The sequence below is a fragment of the Mesoplodon mirus genome (assembly GCF_964341445.2).
Source record: "Mesoplodon mirus genome assembly, chromosome: 13".
NCBI classification, from domain to species: Eukaryota; Metazoa; Chordata; class Mammalia; order Artiodactyla; family Ziphiidae; genus Mesoplodon; species Mesoplodon mirus.
Window position 1 is genome coordinate 88654705 of NC_138989.1, and position 20673 is coordinate 88675377.

The 20673-nt window shown below is 46.7% G+C and overlaps 1 protein-coding gene across 4 annotated transcripts in view; it reads left to right on the forward strand.

The window, feature by feature from the left end:
- ATP9B (ATPase phospholipid transporting 9B (putative)) overlaps nucleotides 1–20673 on the forward strand; it is a 206763-nt gene that overhangs the window by 154210 nt on the left and 31880 nt on the right. For all 4 annotated transcript variants that reach the window (XM_082641455.1, XM_082641453.1, XM_082641454.1 and 1 more), the window contains 3 exons: nucleotides 300–442; nucleotides 9137–9249; nucleotides 12516–12761. In XM_082641455.1, the coding sequence (XP_082497581.1) occupies nucleotides 300–442; nucleotides 9137–9249; nucleotides 12516–12761 (502 nt within the window). The remainder of the gene's footprint in view (nucleotides 1–299; nucleotides 443–9136; nucleotides 9250–12515; nucleotides 12762–20673) is intronic.

Sequence of the window (20673 nt, forward strand, 5' to 3'; positions counted from 1 at the left end):
CCTGCATGGGGAGCTTCGCCACGTCCACCTTTCCCAGGTCCGGCTGCCATCAAAGACCGGGCTGGAGGGCCAAGTAGAAGCACCTGCTTCACCGGCACCTGCAAACACGCTCTGGGCTGAAAAGACGCCTGTTGACTCAAATGTCAACACGTTCATTTATCTTAAAGTCTAAAATCCAATATGACCTATTTATTCCATACAAATTAAAGACAGTGCATTTAAGTAAATAAATTCATATGGAAAACCTGGACGTGAGGTGTTGGCTCACACTGACGACTGCGATGGGTTTTCTTTGGCAGTTTGCGTGTGAACCTGGACATGGGCAAAGCCGCCTACGGGTGGATGATTATGAAAGATGAGAATATCCCCGGCACAGTGGTCCGGACCAGCACCATCCCGGAGGAGCTGGGGCGCCTGGTGTACCTGCTGACCGACAAGACAGGTACCGCTGTCTGCGCGTTCACCTCTGGAGGCATCTAGTGGTGGGGGGGTCCTGGCGTGTCTGTGCCCACACACGTTTATGGTGTGTGTGTGTGTGTGTGTGCATGCGCCTGCACGTGTGTGAGAAACAGAGTATTGAATTCACGGTTAGAATTCCCCAGACTCGGGACTTCTCTGGTGGCAAAGTTGTAGGAATCTGCCTGCCAATGCAGGGGACACGGGTTCGAGCCCTGGTCCGGGAAGATCCCACATGCCACGGAGCAACTAAGCTCATGCGCCACAATTACTGAACCTGCACTCTAGAGCCCGCGTGCCACAACTACTGAAGCCCGTGTGCCTAGAGCCCACGAGCCACAACTACTGAGCCTGCGTGCCACAACTGCTGAATACTGTACGCCTAGAGCCCGTGCTCCGCAACAAGAGAAGCCACCGCAATGAGAAGCCCGCTCACCGCAATGAAGGGTAGCCCCTGCTCGCCGCAACTAGAGAAAGCCTGTGCACAGCAACGAAGACCCAAAAATAAATTAATTAAATTAAATAAAAGAAACTCCCCAGACTCAGCCCTTGAAACTGGCCTCCAGCTAATCTTCATCTTCTAACATAAGAGTATCATCAGAATTAGCAAAATGTGACATTCTTAGAGATTTAAAAGACATATTTCTGTATTTTGAACACTTTCTACAGCCTTACAGTTGTGTTTTTGTTTTATTTAACTACCTGTATTACACCTCTCTATTGGCTTCTTAAGAGCAAAAAGGACTTGTTTATTATAGAATGATAGTTATGAGCTATTAGAAGAAAATAACAATAAGATATGTGAATTTAGTATTTTAACAGTGACATTCTCCTAAAGAGCTGCACCACAAATGATTTATCCACCCTAAGTTTGCATGCTCCAAATTCTCTTTGTCCTTATTTCATTTTTTTCTTTCTTTCATCAAAGAATTCTTGTCAATCCATAACATACTAAGTAAAAGACAAATTGAATCCAGAACTATAACAAGAGCAGTATCTAAGGGTTAAAATCCCTTTCTGATTTGTTGATTCGTGGTGTAAATTCCTAGTAATTCTTAGCGAACCAGAAATAAAAGAATATTTATATAAACGGTAAAGAAAATATGTCTCGAATAAAATTAAAAACTTTATTTTTAATAAAATATTAGAAGAGTCCTCACTATAGTCAGGAAGAAGAAAGACTAATCTGTACCATGCTTTGATTTAACATTTATTATTCCAGCCACTGCTGTGAGACAGGAAATAGAAGATCCACAACCAAAAGAAGAAACAGATATTTACAGATATAATGATCAACCAAGGAAATGAACTGCTAAAAATAAATCAGTAAAGTGGCAGCTTACGAATTAAAATAACAATAGCAATAAAAATAGCTCCCTTATGTGTAGAATAGACTGAAGAAGAAAGATCGCATTCACGATAGCTCAAGTACATGTAAAACGTGGGCGTAAACTTGGGGAACATAAGGGCACGTATGAAGAAAGTGACCAGACCTGACAGAGAAACGTGAAAGACTGGCGTTAGTGGAGAGATGTACCGTGTCCCGAATGTGAAAATTCAGTATTCTACAGCAGCCAGCCTTCATGAGGAATTTGTAAGTTTACTGCAGTTCAGTCAAAATCCAGTTGTTGGATCGTATTTGGTTTTCATTAGGACTTGTCTTGGTGAGACATTGAGGAATTGACCCGTAAGGTAATGCTCCATAAATCAAAATAACTCAGAAATAACAACTTGAGAGCCTCAGGGTCAAGAAGGTAGACAGAGAAAATGCCTTCCCAACTCACTGCACGGATGGGAAAAACTTTAAAGGATAAATCTTTAACAATACTAAAATCAAGCAAAAGTACCATTAGATGATCCAGAAATTGGAATTCGTTTGATGGAGAAGCAGGAACACAGCAAACCCAAACTCAAAATGGCTCGTGAAGAGATCCTACAGAAATGTAAGAAAATGTCTCCAGAACAGAGTCCTGGGGAGAGACTAAATTCATAGTCAACAAGGATCTGCAGTGAGATACAGGGAGTCACCAGGCTGCCCATCATCAAGAGAGGACCACCCCGAGCCCCTGGCTTACAGCACCAGGCAGCCTGGCCTCTGTGGATACATACAGTCAGAAGCCAGGAGCCACCAAGATGAGATCAAAGTCCAATTCAACCAGGCGAACTGTTCCCAAAGAAAACAAATTCAATGATTTTTTTACATAGAAACCAAAAAGAACCATCAGGAAAATTTCTAGAATTGTAAGAGAGTTCAATTACATATATCAACTCAATATTCAAAATTAAACTGCATTTCTCTATACCAGCAACAATTGGGACACTTAATTCTAGAAATGCCAATTAGAATAGCAACAAAAAAGTATAAAGTAATTAGAAATAAATTTTAACAAGAAATGGGTAAGAACCGTGTGGATGTATGTTTTTAAATTTTGAAAGACCTTTTACTGAGACCTAGTTAAATGGGTGGGCACCCTGTTTTCGTGAGTAGGACACCTTAATGCAATGAACGTGTCATTCCTCCTGCGTTAAAAATCTGACGTGTCTGCAAGTACAGGACGAATGGGGAAGTCCTACTCACTGTTGGTGGAGCGGCACGTGGCACACTGCCTTGTAAAGCGGGTCTTGGGTATTTCGGCCCAGCGTCTGTTCCCTAAAGAAGCATCTGCACCAGGAGATGTACCAGAATATTCACAGCGATGTTCTGGCCACAAGAACAAACGGTCCGGATGTGACACAGAGAAAGTCACCGCCAGGACAGCGGCACACTGTGGCATGTTCTTACAAGAACACACAGCAGTGACACGGAGTGCAGGCATTTACCTCCGCATGGACGGGTGCCGCGGGGAAACGCTGAGCAAGGGAAGGGTTGGGAGCAGGGATGCCGGACACAGCTCTGGGCTCATCCTCGGGCCTGGGCCCCACCAGCCGCCTTCCCTACCACCTTCCAGAGGCCTCCTGCGGGTACCTCCTGCACCATTCCTGAGCTTATGGTTGTCCTTATCGGGGGGAAGCAGGTCTGGTCTGGACCAGAAGTCCTCTTGTGGCCATTTTAAATCTGCATATAATGGTCCTAGAATGATATTGACCTATTATTTCATGTTAATTTACAAACAGAAAGCACATGCCTGAGAACACACAGTAAACTCAAGGCTCTGTGTCTCTGGCTGTTTGATATCAGTAAGTAAAGGTTTTGTGACATTATTTGTCCTTAAAAGGCTAACTTTTATTTTGCATTTTAAACAATAATGGGTTTATTGTTCTGTAGCTCCTCCGTTTTTCTTTGGTGAATTGGAGTTACATTCAGGGTAAGGATAAGTGGTTTTTGCCCAGAGTCATAAAGACAAAGTCTCATTTTTCCCACAGTTCACTCTGCTACTTTTAAAAGGCAAGAACACCACTTCTTAAGGTTTTAGCTTAATAAATAATCTTGGTTCCTGAGATTTTTTTTAAAAATCACAGAAAAATTATATAAAATTTATTAGAGAAAATATTTTGCATTTAATTTTCTAAAAGGCCTCTTTATGCTAGAAGTCATCTGTTCCTGATGTTGAAGCTGTGCAGAGGTTTTTTCGAATTTTTTGGTCTAGAATTTTTTTCAGGCCCTTCTCAGTAATCCCAAGATGAACGCCGTCTGTGGAGCACCTCCTGTCGGTGTCAGAGGCAGGGGAGGAAGGCAGTTGGCAAACATCTCAGTGGCCCAAGCATCAGCCAAGAAAGTTAGGGATGAGCTGTTGGCAGGAGCCTTGCGTGGCTCCCGAAACTGTGAGGTGGTCCTTCGTGTGGCTGTAAATTGGGTTTGTGCTTCATCGATAAGCTTTCTGACGAGAAGCGTCCATCACGGTGTCTCTTATTTGCCACAGCAGAATAGAAAATGAAGTATCCCAGTAATTGCATTCTAGTTTCCTTCTCGTGGACAAGAAAGCGATGTGCTATAATTAGGTTTGATTGGAGTGCACATTTCCGGTAAGATCTGAAATTAATGATGTTGCTATAGTGACACATCTGCGGCCACCAGTGCGTGAAACATAAAGTAATTCATTCGACAAGAGTAGACATCTGTTCACTGCCAGGATGCAGAGCATATTGACACTGACCAGAAATACTAGGCGTTATGTGCTCAACGCGCAGACGATGCTGAACCCGGAGGACAGGTCGTTTGCGCTGAACCTGCTGGGAGGACCTCCACCTCCTCTCTGGCTACCCCGACAATGCCATTGTTTGACAGCAACGCTGCCGAGGATTCATAAATTTTAAAACTTGACTCAGGTGCAGCCTATTAAAGCAATACATTAATTCCTTTGTTAGTTTTTATCTTCGTATAGAACAAAGCCATTCCTGAAACACCCACTGAAACAACAGGTTTTCGGACACATTTTAATTATAGCATCCGTTACCCAACACGCCACTTTGTTTAGACTCGAATCACGTGTGAGTTTCATAGGACGGCATCCTCGTGGTGGGGAAGCGCTGTTTGCATGGTTTCCAAGGGCACCAGAGCACGTGTGTGCCAGTCAGTGCGCACACATGCAGCGGAGCGTGTACTGGTGTCCTTCGACCGGAGGTACCACTGCAGCCTCTCCTGCCTGGTGGCCATGACTGGGGCCTTAGTTACGACGGGCATGCACGGTCTCACTGATGCAGCTGTTTGCTGACACAGGTGCCTGGATGTGAGGGAGACTGACGTTTGGGGTGTTGGGCTAGTCGAGGTAGCACACACATACAGAGGCCAGCAGTGCAGGGCTCGTGGTCTTTTGAGAAAGCCTCACATACAGCAAAGAGAATATGTGACTCCGCATCAAAGAATGTCGAATAATTTTTAAACAGATGCGTACTCTGCAGTCTGGTAAGTTAGTCATCACTTTTTAGAACTTTTGTTTCCATTCCTGCGCCATAAGGTCTAAGTAACCGTGTTTCAATACAGCCATTGACTGTGTGTCCTTGTCACTTTGCTTGACCAGAATCTTTGCAGAAAGACCTGCCCAGTGCGGATGGGCCACTGTCCCGCAGCCGCTCCTCTGCAGCCTGCAGAGTATTGGTCTGAGGCCAGATCACAGCCCAGGAAGGTTTGACCAGAAAGCGTTGTGTCTGCTTCTCCGACACCTCCTCTGCGTGGCTATGAATCACATCTGTCGCCACCCGGAGAATGGTGCCCGCAGGACTTTTTCTTTGGAAACTAATTTTCTTTTTGCCTGCTTAGCTCATTGTAGTCCAAAAAACTGCTTTGATAAAGAGCTACAGCTTTCTTTTTTTTTCCCCCAGGAATCACAAACAAACCTTTTGTCACGTTTTCTGTCCACAGAGCTGCCACGAGGCTCAGGTCACTGTGAGGCCACTGCCCACCTCTCTCAGTCCCCGCCCTTTTCCACGTTTCAGATTTGGGACATCTTAACTTTTGTTGTATTAAGATGACAAAAATTGTAGAAACTATCAACTGGCTGGAATCATGAAAACATTTAAGATAAGACTTGAAAAATCATTTTGCATTGCTGACCCTTCAGTAACCAGTAGAATCTTATACTTACCTGCTATCAGGAGGGCACAGAAAGCCCGAACCTAGCACGGACCTTCCCGCTCAGCACTTTACAGAGTCAGCTGCAGAGTACAAACACCACTGAAATTTTAAAAATATTTTGATGATGCATCTTAATATGTTAAGTAATTACATGTGACACATGAAGGACTGTCTGCATAAATATTACAGTTTCTTCAACCCAACAGGATGTGAGTACATTTACTCAAGTGGCAAAATAACTAATATTTTATTATTTATTTGATGAGGAGTGCTAGTCATTTGTTCAAATGTATCAGTTTTAAGCCATTGAAAACATGATTTATTAGCAACTTAGAAACTTTGGAAGATGCCACAGTCATCACTACACAGTGTTGGGTTCAAGTGACAGAGGTCAGGCTGTGTCACCCTTAGCGTTTGGTGTAGCTTTTGTCTTTTTATTCTTCGCCATATCCATGCGGGACCAGTGGTAATTTCTCTAGTTTGCAGACAAGCACTGAGGCTTGAGAGTTTAAAGTATCTCTGTGAGGCGCCACCAAAACCCAGCATGTAGTGATGCCTTATAAGGAGTTTTTTGCCAAACGAATGATTGAATTCCAAGTTCATTAGAGACATGGGGGAATGTGAGAGTTGCTGGTGTGTCTGGAGAATGGTGGCCATGTTCCTAGGCCGGGTGGACTGTGGCCTCTTTATTTAGGGTCTTTCTTACCTGTACGAGGTGGTTTTAAAAACCTAGAGAATTAATAGTTCATTCTTGGTGGGAGCTGTACAGCCGTTTGTTGTAATATTCTTTAACTTTGCTGTACAGATTAAGTTATTAGTAATAACAAGTCAGGTTAAAAGAAGTGTCATTCACCACAGTCCTGGTTATAAACTCTTTAGCATGTGTGCCTAGTTACCATCCCCACCGTAACTTCCTGCCTCGTGACATTCAAGGTATATCAGAGAGAAAAAGTCTAAATGAAATTCTTCAATCACATCAATTAATCTGAGACGTAAAATATTTTTAATTTAAATAACGTACTTGATCATTTCTCAGAGAACTGTCCACTTGGGTGCATGTAATAGAGGTAAACTTCATACTTAACCTAATAGGAATCAATGTAAATTTTCATTATCTTTTGACCATAGGTAAATAATAGAACTGTTGTTTTCATATCAAATCTTTGAAATAAAGCATTTATAGAGCTTCCTTATTTCATTTGGAGGCTGAATTGTTGCTAACTACATTATTTAATATACCCTAGTATTTAAGTTAGTTATTCTTTATTTAATGAGGATGGCATAACCAGAAAGACCCCTTTAAACTGCAGTTCTCGGGCTTCCCTGGTGGGGCAGTGGTTGAGAGTCCACCTGCCGATGCAGGGGACACGGGTTCGTGCCCCGGTCCAGGAAGATCCCACATGCCGTGGAGCGGCTGGGCCCGTGAGCCATGGCCACTGAGCCTGCGCGTCCGGAGCCTGTGCTCCGCAGCGGGAGAGGCCACAACAGTGAGAGGCCCGCGTACAGAAAAACAAAAACAAACAAAAAAAAAACTGCACTTCTTATGTAATTTTGATTCTGTTAATCAAAGAACCGTAGGAGCCATTTATTAAAGGGGCTACATAGAATTTTGTAAAAGGCAGAATTTATAAAACTGACAAGCATCCCTGACAGTAGCTGCTCTTTGAAATTTATGAAACCCTGGATAATATGTTATATACATTCTTTTGAGAGTGTTTGCCAAAACAATCTCTAAATAGTAATTGTAAATTATAGATTTTCCCTTTATTTTCAAATAACCTCTGGGTGCTGGGGGGAGTCCTGTCAAATGAGCTGTTTTGCTTTGAACAGTAGTCCTAAGTAAAGGGCACGGAGTCACAGGTAGATATGAAAACAGTTTGTATTATATTTTCAACATTGTGTGGGCCAAAGAAAACAAAGATTCGTTACTGTAGCGTCTCGTAGACACGTAAAAGGTCCGGCTTCTACTGTGGCCACGTGGCCCTCTGTTCGTGTTCACAGTCTTAACTGCGTCAGTGCCCGTGGGTGACCCTTCTCTGTGCTTTGAAACAAGTGCAGAAATCCCGGGGACAGGGTTGGGGGGGACAGCTCGTAGCGCGCAGTGCCGGGCTTCACAGGGGGTCCCCCCTGCACACTGTGTGGCCCTCCTTCCATAAAACTGGAGCAGCCAAGACTGTGTGCGTGTATGTTTTCATATTAAGTGCTAGATGCACAGTGTTTAGGGTCTCCTGTCAGGGTCACAAGATAAATAACACTGGGAACTTATGTGCCACTTTTTTTTTTTTTTTTTTTTTTTGGCGGTACGCGGGCCTCTCACTGTCGTGGCCTCTCCCGTTGCGGAGCACAGGCTCCAGACGCGCAGGCTCAGCAGCCATGGCTCACGGGCCCAGCCGCTCCACGGCATGTGGGATCTTCCCGGACCGGGGCACGAACCCGTGTCCCCTGCACCGGCAGGCGGACTCCCAACCACTGCGCCACCAGGGAAGCCCTTATGTGCCACTCTTAATGGAAGTTCACCAAGTTTTTGAAATACACGGCGTTACCTCTGCTGCCCCTCTGTTCATTGCTGTTACTTCACTGCGTTTGGTTGTGTATCTTCTGATTGGAAGCTGAAGCCTAAAACTGACCTGCCCGGGTTGGTGGGCAGTGCCAGGGCAGATGCAGAGGGCCAGCACCGGGGCTCACAGGCTGGAGACCAGCTGGAGAGAAAACGCCTCTCCTTCCTCACCGCCTCTCCATACGACACACGTGGATGCCAAGGCCTAAACGCATTGTTTCTGTTCAATGAAAAATACTTAATTTTTCTAAATAGACTTATTTGAAACGGATCGATGCACTGGTCTCTCAGGCAGCGTTCTAGGGTGTAGTTACAAAGAGAGTGACTCAGAACTGGAAGACAGAGTCCAGACCTTCTCCACAGAACCAGAACCCTTGCCGTTACTAAAAGTTACTGGAAGGGGAACCTGACGTTCCAGGAAGAAAGCTCTGGTCCTCACTAGTGAAATGAAAACATAGTGCAGGCGACGCTGGAGGACGCTTCGTGTGGCCGAGCAGCATGTTCGCAGGTGCAGAGCGCGTCCAGCCCTGGGCGTGGGGCGTGTGGGGTGCGGCCTCGAGCTGCCTGACGGGCCACCCGAGTTGACGGTGTCCTTGCTGCTTCTGTCCTAGGAACCCTCACCCGGAACGAGATGGTGTTTAAGCGGCTGCATCTGGGCACCGTGTCTTACGGGACGGACACGATGGATGAGATCCAGAACCAGCTCATGAATTCCTACTCACAGGTGAGCCGGTTCAGTCCTGCAGGGGATTTTCTGGCAAAAGTACCCGGTGCCGCTGAGTGACACGGAGCCTGTTACCTGCTTGACCTGCAACGTGGCACCTTCTCTGATGATGCTAAGGCATTACTTTACTCATCGTTCGTTTATAAATCAAGAAACAGTTTTTGGACTAATTTTAAATTAAAATTTCTATATTGTATAATCATAGGCTTAACGACCTTAAATCGTTTATTCTTGTTAAATTTGCTTAGTGGATTATTTGTATAAATCACTCAGTAAACATAGTATTTTTAATAAGAGTATTGAGTGGAATCCTGCATCGAATATGTGTCTGAACCATCCCTCTGGTTTTCCTCATAATAAGGCTTTCTCATATTCTTTAAAGGTACATATGTTGAACCTTTTCAGTAAACGGAAGTAGGAACCGTAACTTTTCTGCCCTTCAGCTTCCACGGTTATCAGCGCGGCTGATCCTGCTTCATCACAGCCATGGTCCTTCAGATGGTTATTTTGAAGTGAAACTTGAATATAATATCACATTAGTTCATCTGTGAATATGTAGTCTGTATCTCTCAGAGATAAGGACAGGGGTTTTTTGTTGTTTGTTTTTTTGTTTTTTAAGACAAAACCTCAATCTTGTCTCTTTCACTGGAGCCTCTACAGGAAGAGGAATTGTTTCTTTCACGTGAGGGCGCAGCCTGGTGGTTACAGCATCCGTTCTCTGCCAGGGCGTCTGGGCTGGGATCCTCCCAACCTTTCAGACTCCCGACGTGAGGTGTGTCAGGGCCACTGGGTGCCCCAGGTCAGGCGGAGACCATGGAGCGGTGGGGATATAAGCCACCTTCCAGTTTATTTTCGGCTGTGTGGTTTCCACGGCCCTTTCCCAAGTAGGGCTTGTGTTTCAGTCACTGGGTTTCTTCTTACCCATTGTATAACTTGCAGTCACTGATTCGGTGTCATCAAACCCAGCCATCCCAGGGCATTGATTCAGGATCACTTCCTGAGGCCTTTCCTCTCCTGAGGAGCTGAGCGAGGTGTGTGGGGTTGGCACGCGCAGAGCGCTCACGGGCTGTGATGTCTCCCTGCTGCCGCCAGGCTCCCTGGGCCACACCGGCGCCCTCACCTGCCGAGGTCGGCAGGTTCTTGTTTGCAGGCCTTTGTTTCCCACTTGGTTTCACGAAGACTGGACTGAACTACCCTTGCCCTCTGCAGTTCTTCCTTGTATGTTGTCAGCCTTATATTCAGTTTTGTGAAAACTGTCTCTTTTTTCTGTAATGTGCACCAGTCTGGCATGTACTTTACTTTTGAGATGCTGTCAAATGAAAACCTTATATGAGTATGTATTTATTATATGTGTGGTCATACGTGCCCAGAAGCACACATACGTGCATGAACACTTAAAACCAAGCATTTTATTAATTTGGATGTCATTCATTTTAATACAGAGTATTTTGTAACCTAGAATATTTATTAATAGAAGAAAATATTTTAAAGGGGAAGGAATACGACTTCCCTTCTCCTTGTAATCTATGTCTAGATTAAATAGTACCAGGTAACATCTGTTTTAAAAAATATTAATTTATATTACCCATGAATATGATTTTAATAATTCCAAATAAGTTATTTTACTAGAAAAAAAATTAAAAGCAGAAAAGATGAGTCATACAAATACAGCAAACAGTATTCCATCTAAGAATTTTAAAAATCCTTTTACTAAAAGCTGTGTGTTGGTTAGCTGGGCAGACAGGCCTTTTACGTGAAACTGATTTTATTCCTTACGTTTCACTTTTAAGATGATACTAGTCTGCTAGGTCCACAGTAATGTAACACAGATCTTGTGTAACCCGGTCATGTCTACCCACTGGAAGCACCTGGTGATGAGGAGGACGTGATCGTGAGTGGAATCTGTGTAGAGTGAAAGGATGCAGCCGCCAATGAACACGGCACGTTCAGCAGGAAGAGGCCGCCGCATGGCTCGGCTGCTCTAGCGGCGGGGCAGGCAGGACGCAGGTGTGGGTCGGAGGCGCGGGCTGGACGGGGCACCAGCTGAGCGGAGGAGCTGCCCCTCAGTAGCCGGCACTGTGATTTGATGGGCTCTGCACAGCCGCCCAGAAGCAGGGGCCTGGCTTTCTAAGGGTCGTCGGGAGTTCCCCTGAGGTTCAGGGGAGAAGTGTCTGATGGGCCTTGGGGTCGGGGTCCTCCCAGGCCCCCCCCACCGGAGGAGGTGAACACGGGCGGGGCCAGGGCCAGGGCCGTCAGGCACATCCGGAGGAGTAGGTGGTGGCTTCAAGGGAACAGTTTTGAAATATGACGGGAGGGTCACTTTTCCTCCCACTGCGGTGATTATTGTATCTGATGATTATTATCTACAAACCAGACACTCTAACTTCAGAGACTGTTGCAAAGCTGGATGAGTTCATAATATTAAGGGAACGTTCATAATCATGTTTTCCTGCTTTTAGCTATATACCTTTTTTTAAAAATAAATGTTTGGGTTTTTTGTTTTTATTTATTTTTGGCTGCATTGGGTCTTTGTTGCTGGGCACAGACTTTCTCTAGTTGAGGCGAGTGGGGGCTACTCTTCGTTGCGGTGCGTGGGCTTCTCATTGTGGTGGCTTCTCTTGTTGCAGAACACGGGCTCTAGGCACACAATTTCAGTAGTTGTGGCTCACAGGCTCAGTAGTTGTGGCTCGCGGGCTTCAGTAGTTGTGGCTCGTGGGCTCAGTAGTTGTGGCTCACGGGCTCTAGAGCGCAGGCTCAGTAGTTGTGGCGCATGGGCTTAGTTGCTCCGCGGCATGTGGGATCTTCCCAGACCAGGGCTCGAACCTGTGTCCCCTGCATTGGCAGGCGGATTCTTAACCACTGCGCCACCAGGGAAGCCCAGCTGTATACCACTTTATGCACAGCACTTTTTAAAGAGAAACGACAGCAGTCGTGAGTATCCTATTCCATTCTGTTTTTAACTTTGCTTTTAGAAAGGACTTAGCAAATTCGTGCCATGGTTACAGTGAATCTACTCAAAGGAGATGGTTAGATTTTGAGTATTATAGCAAATATTTTGGTTACTTGACAGCTGGGGAATGTCGGAGCACTTTGTAGTACAAGGATAAAAGGGTAGCTTGTCACCCCAGTGGGGCGCATGGCAGAGGTGATCGTCTCGAGCTGGTCTACTCCTGACTAAGGCTAAGCAGCCCGTCAAAGTCATGCATGTTACTCATCCCAGCACCGGCTCTGCTGTCTCTAATTCTTCGGCGTCCTGTGTTTGACAGATGCAGTCTCAGGCCAGTGGAAACAACGCCAGTTCAACACCCCCAAGAAAAGCCCAGTCCTCAGCGCCCAAGGTCAGGAAAAGCGTGAGCAGCCGGGTCCACGAGGCCGTGAAGGCTGTCGCCCTGTGTCACAACGTGACCCCCGTGTACGAGGCCCGCGGCGCGGCCGGGGAGACCGAGTTCGCCGAGGCCGATCAGGATTTCAGCGACGACAACCGCACCTACCAGGCCTCCAGCCCCGATGAGGTCAGTCGGGCCGAGCGGCCCATTCCAGACGGGTCCTCTGGGTGCAGACGGCGCCTCCCCGAGGGCTCATCGGGCTCCGGGCCTGAGGAGTTTCTTGTGGGGTGAGGAGGGGGCTTGACGGTGGTTTTCAGTGCGGGCTTTCACCACAGGCCAGAAATCTGGCCAGCTCCCTCCTGGTGGGACCCCTGCCCTGACCCAGGCCTTGCGTGTATGTGCCCATACATCCCAGAACGGCCTCGAGTCAGTTCCAGGAAAGCCGTGAGTGGACTCGGGGAGCTTACTGACTCCGTAAGGTCTGCAGGCTGCACCCTCCCGTGTCCTCTTCTCTCCAAGTGAATCTTCAGATTTGCACATTAAATTTCCAGTTATTTTTGCCAGAATTTAGATACGATGTATGTATTTCAAAACAGAATTAGGGGGCTTCCCTGGTGGCGCAGTGGTTGAGAGTCCGCCTGCTGATGCAGGGGACACGGGTTCGTGCCCCGGTCCGGGAAGATCCCACCTGCCGCAGAGCGGCTGGGCTATGAGCCATGGCCACTGAGCCCGCGCATCCGGAGTCTGTGCTCCGCAACGGGAGAGGCCACAACAGTAAGAGCCCCGCGTACAGCAAAAAAACAAACAAACAGAATTAGGATGTAAATAATTTCAAAAATCTACAGAAGACAGAAATGGTAAAATCTTAAATGTGATAAATGAGTCATTTCTGACTTTACATCAGTCATTCTTTGATTTTTAGGTTTATAAAAATTATTATTAAATTAATTTGTCCACTTCCTGTACAATCTTAGTGTACTTTATATATAGTTTTCTCATCTACCCTTTGCACTCAGGTTTCTGATAATTATGTAAAGTCATCAGACTTCTTCAAATATCTTGTAAAACTGGATCATGTAAGTAAATAACCTCTCAAAAAAGTGCCTTCAATCAAAGGTTTTAAGAAACCTGACCTAATGTCTTAAAGAGAGGACCCTGCTGGGCTTCCCTTGTGGCACAGTGGTTGAGAGTCCGCCTGCCAATGCAGGGGACACGGGTTCGTGCCCCGATCCGGGAAGATCCCACGTGCCGCGGAGCGGCTGGGCCCGTGAGCCATGGCCGCTGAGCCTGCGTGTCCAGAGCCTGTGCTCCGCAACGGGAGAGGCTACAACAGTGAGAGGCCCACATACCGCAAAAAAAAAAAAAAAAAAAAAAAAAGAGAGGACCCTGCTGATCCCATTAACAAGTTGATTTCCAAAGAGAAGAGTCCTTCCTCCCTGACAGCACGCCCCCAGCCCCCGGCTCTGCATCCAGGAGGGGCCCCTCTGCTGCCCACGGGCAGGCTCCTCTGTGCTGTGCAGCCTTCCTGCTCGGCCACAGCCGGCGGTGTCCCTCCTCTGGTTTCCACGACAGTACTCTCATTCCCTAAGGTGCCCGCACGGCCTCGTCTGCAGACCCCTGGGGGCTACAGGTGGACCACCGGCTCGGGCTCTTAACCCTGTCTGCACACCCCGTGGAACTAGCTTTGCTTTGTTCGGTTTTGTTTGTTTCATACTCGCCGTTCTTTACACACATGCTCAGTTCTAGAAGTGCTGATTTTCCAGCAGGCCTGGTGGGACTGAAGTTTCTCCGCTCTGAAAATCCAGGAAGTTGCACCCACAACTGAGAACCCCTGAGTCTTGTAAATCTTTCCTTTCGACGTGCTTTCAGGATAGGAGGTGAGGCCCAGTGCTGTCAGCAGCGCCCCGACAGTCTCAGGGGGCAAAGCACAGGGGCCCCAGCTACAGCATTCCCACTTCCTAATGATAAACCCTGAGTGCACCAGCAGCCTCAGGGCATTTACCAGCTCCTAACACAGCCTTATTTTTTGAGAGCAAATTTATTTTTGAAGCTTTAGTTACATAGGTATTCCCTTTTTTTTTTTAATTGAAGTATAGCTGATGTACAATGTCATGTAAGTTACAAGTGTACCGGATAGTTAGTGATTCACAATTTTTAAAGGTTATACTCCTTTTATAGTTATTGTAAGAGATTGGCTGGGTTTCTTCCCTGGTGGCACAGTGGTTAAGAATCCGCCTGCCAATGCAGGGGACACGGGTTCGAGCCCTGCTCTGGGAAGATCCCACATGCCGCGGAGCAACTAGGCCCGTGTGCCACAACTACTGAGCCTGTAGAGCCTGTGAGCCACAACTACTGAGCCCACGCACCACAACTACTGAAGCCTGCGTGCCTACAGCCCGTGCTCCACAACAAGAGAAGCCACCACAATGAGAAGCCCGTGCACCGCAACAAAGAGTAGCCCCCGCTCGCCGCAACTAGAGAAAGCCCGCGCACAGCAACGAAGACCCAACACAGCCAAAAATAAATAAATAAATAAATAAATAAATAAAAGATTATTTTAAAAAAAAGATTGGCTGTATTCCCCGTGTTGTACAATATATCCTTGTAGCTTGTTTTATACATGATAGTTTGTACCTCTTACTCTCCTCCCCCATCTTGTCCCATCCCCTATCCCTCCCCACGCTGGTAACCACTAGTTTGTTCTCTATATCTGTGAGTCTGTTTTTTGTTATATTGCCTAGTTTGTTGTATTTTTTAGATTTCCCACATATAAGTGGTATCATACAGTATTTGTCTTTCTCAGTCTGACTTATTTCACTTAGCATAACACCCTCTAAGTCCATCCACTTTGCTGCAAATGGCAAAATTTTATTCTTTTTTTATGGCTGCATAGTATCCCATTGTATATATATACCACATCTTCTTTATCCATTCTTTATCCTGCTGATGGACACTTAGGTTGCTTCCATATCTTGGCAATTGTAAATAATGCTGCTACAAACATTGGGGTGTATGTATTGTTTTGAATTAGTGTCTTCATTTTTTCCAGATATATAGCCAGGAGTGAAATTGCTGGGTCATATGGTAGTTCTATTCTTAGTTTTCTGAGGAACCTCCATACTGTTTTCCACAGTGGCTGCACCAATTTACACTCCCGCCAACAGTGCACAAGAGTTCCCCTTTCTCCACATCCTTGCCAACGTTTGTTATTTCTTGTCTTTTTTTTTTTATTTTGCGGTACGCGGGCCTCTCACTGTTGTGGCCTCTCCCGTTGCGGAGCACAGGCTCCGGATGCGCAGGCTCAGCGGCCGTGGCTCACGGGCCCAGCCGCTCCACGGCATGTGGGATCTTCCTGGACCAGGGCACGAACCCATGTCCCCTGCATCGGCAGGCGGACTCTCAACCACCGTGCCACCAGGGAAGCACCTCTTGTCTTTTTGATGATGGCCATTCTGACCAGTGTGAGGTGTTGTCTCATTGTGGTTTTGATTTGCATTTCTCTAATAATTAGCGATGTTGAGCATCTTTTCATGTGCCTGTTGGCCATCTGTATATCTTCTTTGGAAAAATGTCTATTCAGGTCTTCTGCCCAATTTTTAATCAGGTTGTTTGTTTTTTGATGTGGAGTTGTATGAGCTGTCTATATGTTTTGGATATTAACTCCTTATCGGTCATATCACTTGCAAATATTTTCTCCCATTCAGTAGGTGGTTTCTTTTGTTTTGTTTGATGGTTTCCTGTGCTGTGCAAAAGCTTGTAAGCTTAGTTAGGTCCCATTTGTTTATTTTTGCTCTCAATTCCTTTGCTTTGGGAGACTTCTAAACAAACATTGCTGCGATTTATGTCAAAGAGAGTTCTGCCTATGCTTTCTTCTGGGAGTTTTATGGGTTTTGGTCTTACATTTAGGTCTTTAATCAGTTTGAGTTTCTTTTTTGTATGTGGTGTTAGAGAATGTTCTAATTTCATTCTTTTACATGTAGCTGTCCAGTTTTCCCAGCACCACCTTTGTTCTGTCAATTTAGAAATTATAACATGTTGTTAGTCATGTCAGAGCTTATAGGTGGTGAAAAAACAGCCAAAAAGATGAAAGCTTGGGTTTTTTTCAACATGGGAAGCTGAGAACATTCCCACTTGGTCCTTCATCTCCACTGAAACTCAGCGTTTCCTCTTTTCCCTGTGGTTGTCACCAGTGCTGTGACCTCGGGGTCACGCGTCCAGTCTTGGTGCCCAGAGTTAGGAGGCAAGGGCACCTGCCTTGAGGACATCGCTCCAGGCCCAGCCCCCTGGCGCCACACCGCAGGACGGACCTCCCTCCCCCCGTTCACTCCCGAGGGGCTCCTGCACGCAGCTGTACCGCTGTCCCTGGCATTCTCGTGCTGGCAGCCGTCTGCTCCCGAACCCGTGGTGCCTGCCCCATACCTAACACCTTCCTGCTCTGCGAAGTGGGCCTGGACCTCATGGTGATTTCTAGACATGAGGCGCTCAAGTCCGGCCGCTTGTGTGGTGCCTACGGGCCTGACCTCTGCCCCCGGCCTGTGTCCAGCTCTACCTGACGCCAGCACTCGTCTTGGTCTCGAGCAGCTAGTGGGCTGGGTGCACCCCTGTGACGGGGGCGATGGGGACGTTCTGTTTTCCAAGCACCGTTTATTATTTGAAGCGTTTACAGTAAACTTAACTGCTCTTATAATGAGTCAGAGTTTTGGTATTCAACCAGAAGGAATGAAAAACTGAAGGAAAAGCAGCAGCTCTGCACCTGATCTCAAGTGACTGTGGCCTCGCCAGCTTCTCCCTCCTAATGCCCTCGGATGTTTCATCCACGCCGTGTGATGTGTCCCAGCCACGCGGTGCTCCTGTCACGTGCAGAGTCTGTGCTTTCATTCCGTCTTCCGGGACCTGGGCTGTGTGCATCGTGGCAGACGGAACCCCAGGCCTGGGAGGTGCTGGGAAGGCACTGCTGATCCGCTTGGAGGGGGGCCGGAAGGTGTGATGGTGACCTGAGATAAACCTCATCGACACAGGGCCTCGGTACTGCATCCCCGTCACTGCATCCCCAGCTGGTCCAGGAGGAGCTGTCCCTGTGAGTTAGCCGGGCGGTGTCTCGGAGTTAGGTGCCTTTCCTTTTTGTGAATCGCCATGCCTCTCTTCCCAGGAAGTGTTAGGAGAGCCCGTGGAAACTGGGGCTGCCTGTGGTGTGGTCAGTTGCTGAGTCGCTCCACAGGGTAGCTTAGTCGCCATACAGAGGGGAAAGCAGGGGGTGTGGAAGCACCCCGCTGTCTTCAGGGCGCATATTCCAGGCGCCACATCACAGGTCAGTTACGCGGTGGGCGGGAGCTCAGGGTCCCCTTCATCATCACCACTGCTCTGTTTTATAGATTATGTCAACCAATAGGTGTGTGAGAATCTCTTTGCAGCCACAGCTCAGTATGACTTTTGGAATCGTGTGTGTGTACCAGATGTTCTTACTGGGTGACGGGGAACCTAGGAAGACGTGCACAGCTCAGTGGTCCCAGCAGATGTGGCGGCCTCGGCTGATGGGGTGGGTGGTTAGGACGCACAGGAGCTGCACCTGTCACCCTGCCGTGACCTGTCGGCCTTGAGACAGGTACCGGGTCCTGGTGACGCTCTTTGAGAGGACATGCACCACCGCTTTTTCTTACAAAGGAAGGGTTAAGCACATTGGTTTTCATAGTCCAGCATTCTAGAGATTCTCTCAAGTTCCATGTGATTACCTACTGAAAACGTGTGCTTTTCCAGTCCTGAGCATGGGAAACTTAGACCACAGATGTTTCCCAAGGAAAATTTTATTGGAAGTTTCAAAAATCCTGTATTACGTATTTACCTTATTACCTCCCAAAAGTAAATCAAACTTTTACTGAAAATACCTGGGATTTTTTATCTTTAGGTTTTTATGTTATAACACTTTTGAAATCTTAAATTAGGAATTCACAGTAGAGAGGGGTTTCACTGATTCCAAGATTTCCAGAACTAAATAGAAACTGCTAATCTTATATTTAAATTTTTTACTTCAAAATTTCTTCCTACTTTGGAAATTGGACAACGATTAAAAGTGGCATACCATTAAATAACCTTTAAGAAATCCCAAACATGTATTTTAAATCCAAAAATGAAAAGCCTCAACTTCATCATCATTTTTAAAGCGCTCTGTGGCTGCAGTGTTTGCAGGTCCCCAGAACCCAAGGAAAACCATCTGAACAGTTCGTTATTTCGCTTAGTGAACTTCGCTGCAGTTAGGTTGACGGATGATAGCAGTGTTTCCCAATCACCAAAGTACCGTTTTAAAAGCATTTTTTATTGAATAAAGTGCTTAGAATATTGCACCCTGGAGCTTTTTTCAGGGAAATGGCTCGGTTGATGTTCTCTGTTTGCCCTCAGCCTTGACCTATCACAACGTGTACGGTTAATAAGCAACCTTATCGTTTAGGAGACTTAATTGGCTTTATACACTCTGCATCAACACCATTCTCTTATAATCCCTATTTGCTTATGGCTCTTGTGTCATCTCATCTTAGTTTTCAGAAAGAATGTGACTTATGGAGCAGAACGTGCTGGTTTTTGAGTCTCTGATCTTGCAGCAGTTCTTCATTTTCACTTTCCTGAAAACAGAGAGGCTCTCCTACCTTACCTGTGCATGTGCGCAAATGCATTTTTATTATACAGATAATGGAATTCTGGGGAATTTACTTTAAGCTGTTCAAGGCTTTCTGAGGCGTGGTCACTGGGCACTTTGCAGTGACGTGTGTGTTTGGAGCTGTCACGTGCAGTGGGTGCTGGAGCATCAGAGCGGGAGGGGTGATTTCGGATTCAGAACCTGCAGCCTACTTAGGCCCCGGTCGCTGTTTCTTATGATAAGTGATCAATATTTCATTTTCTCCAAGAGCACAGAAAGTTCTGCTTGCCTGTCACTTTGCCTGTACAGCCTCAGCATAGCAGACTCCAGCTTAGCAAACTTTAAATGTTCCTGGAAATTCCTGGACAAGGTTAAAATCCAGCCCTCGTTAGCTGTGTGTCCAGTGCAGCTGCAGGAAGCTGAGACGGAGCCAGTGTCACCAACAGGCGCCACCGACTCAGCTCAGGGGGCAGTGCCTCGGGCGCCAGGTCATCACCTCGAGTGAGCAAGGCCAGTGCGACGCAACCCCAAGACCCCTGGCCGCTTTGGTTCAAAAAGATTGATTGGCCATAATTTTCAGTGACTCTTAAGCCTGTAAACTTGCTGTCTGTTGGTAACATCCTTTCTCCTCTGTGGCCATGTCCCTCACATATATAATTTCTATATTAAGTATTATTTCAGGGTGTAGGTATCATCTGCTCATGTGGACATTTGTGTGCAAGAATCAGCTCAAGTTTATGACAAACCATGCGTGGATGACTTAAAAACAGAAGCGCGTCCCACCCTTAACAGCACTGCTTTTGATTTACTCTAATGTATGCAGTGTGCTGTGGATTTAAGTTCACCTTATCATGTCTGCTTATTGAAGCAGGACACACTGTGGTGTGGCGTCAGCATGTCTGTGGGGAGCAGGTCCCTGTCTGTGACGTGAGCCCCCCACCGTGACCCTCAGGAGCGGGACAGCACGTGAAGCACACGGCCTGCCATGAGTATTGATTGGCAGCTTCTCCAGGCGATCAGGTTCACGTTTTGTTCATAATTCTATTAAACTGTAACAGTGATGGTAGTACCACAGTTGAAAATGAAGACGTGTCAGTGATCGAATTGTGATTTATAAAGTACACGGTAAAAAAGGTGTCCCTGGAGTGTAGCTGGCAGCTATGTGGGTGTAATTGCTAATATGGTAAAGGAAACTTCTCCCAAGCTTTTCAAGAATGATAGCACAGGGCTTCCCTGGTGGCGCAGTGCTTAAGAATCCGCCTGCCAGGGCTTCCCTGGTGGCGCAGTGGTTGAGAGTCCGCCTGCCGATGCAGGGGACACGGGTTCGTGCCCCGATCCCGGAAGATCCCACATGCCGCGGAGCGGCTGGGCCCGCGAGCCATGGCCGCGGAGCCTGTGTGTCCGGAGCCTGTGCTCCGCAACGGGAGAGGCCACAGCAGTGAGAGGCCCGCGTACAGCAAAAAAAAAAAA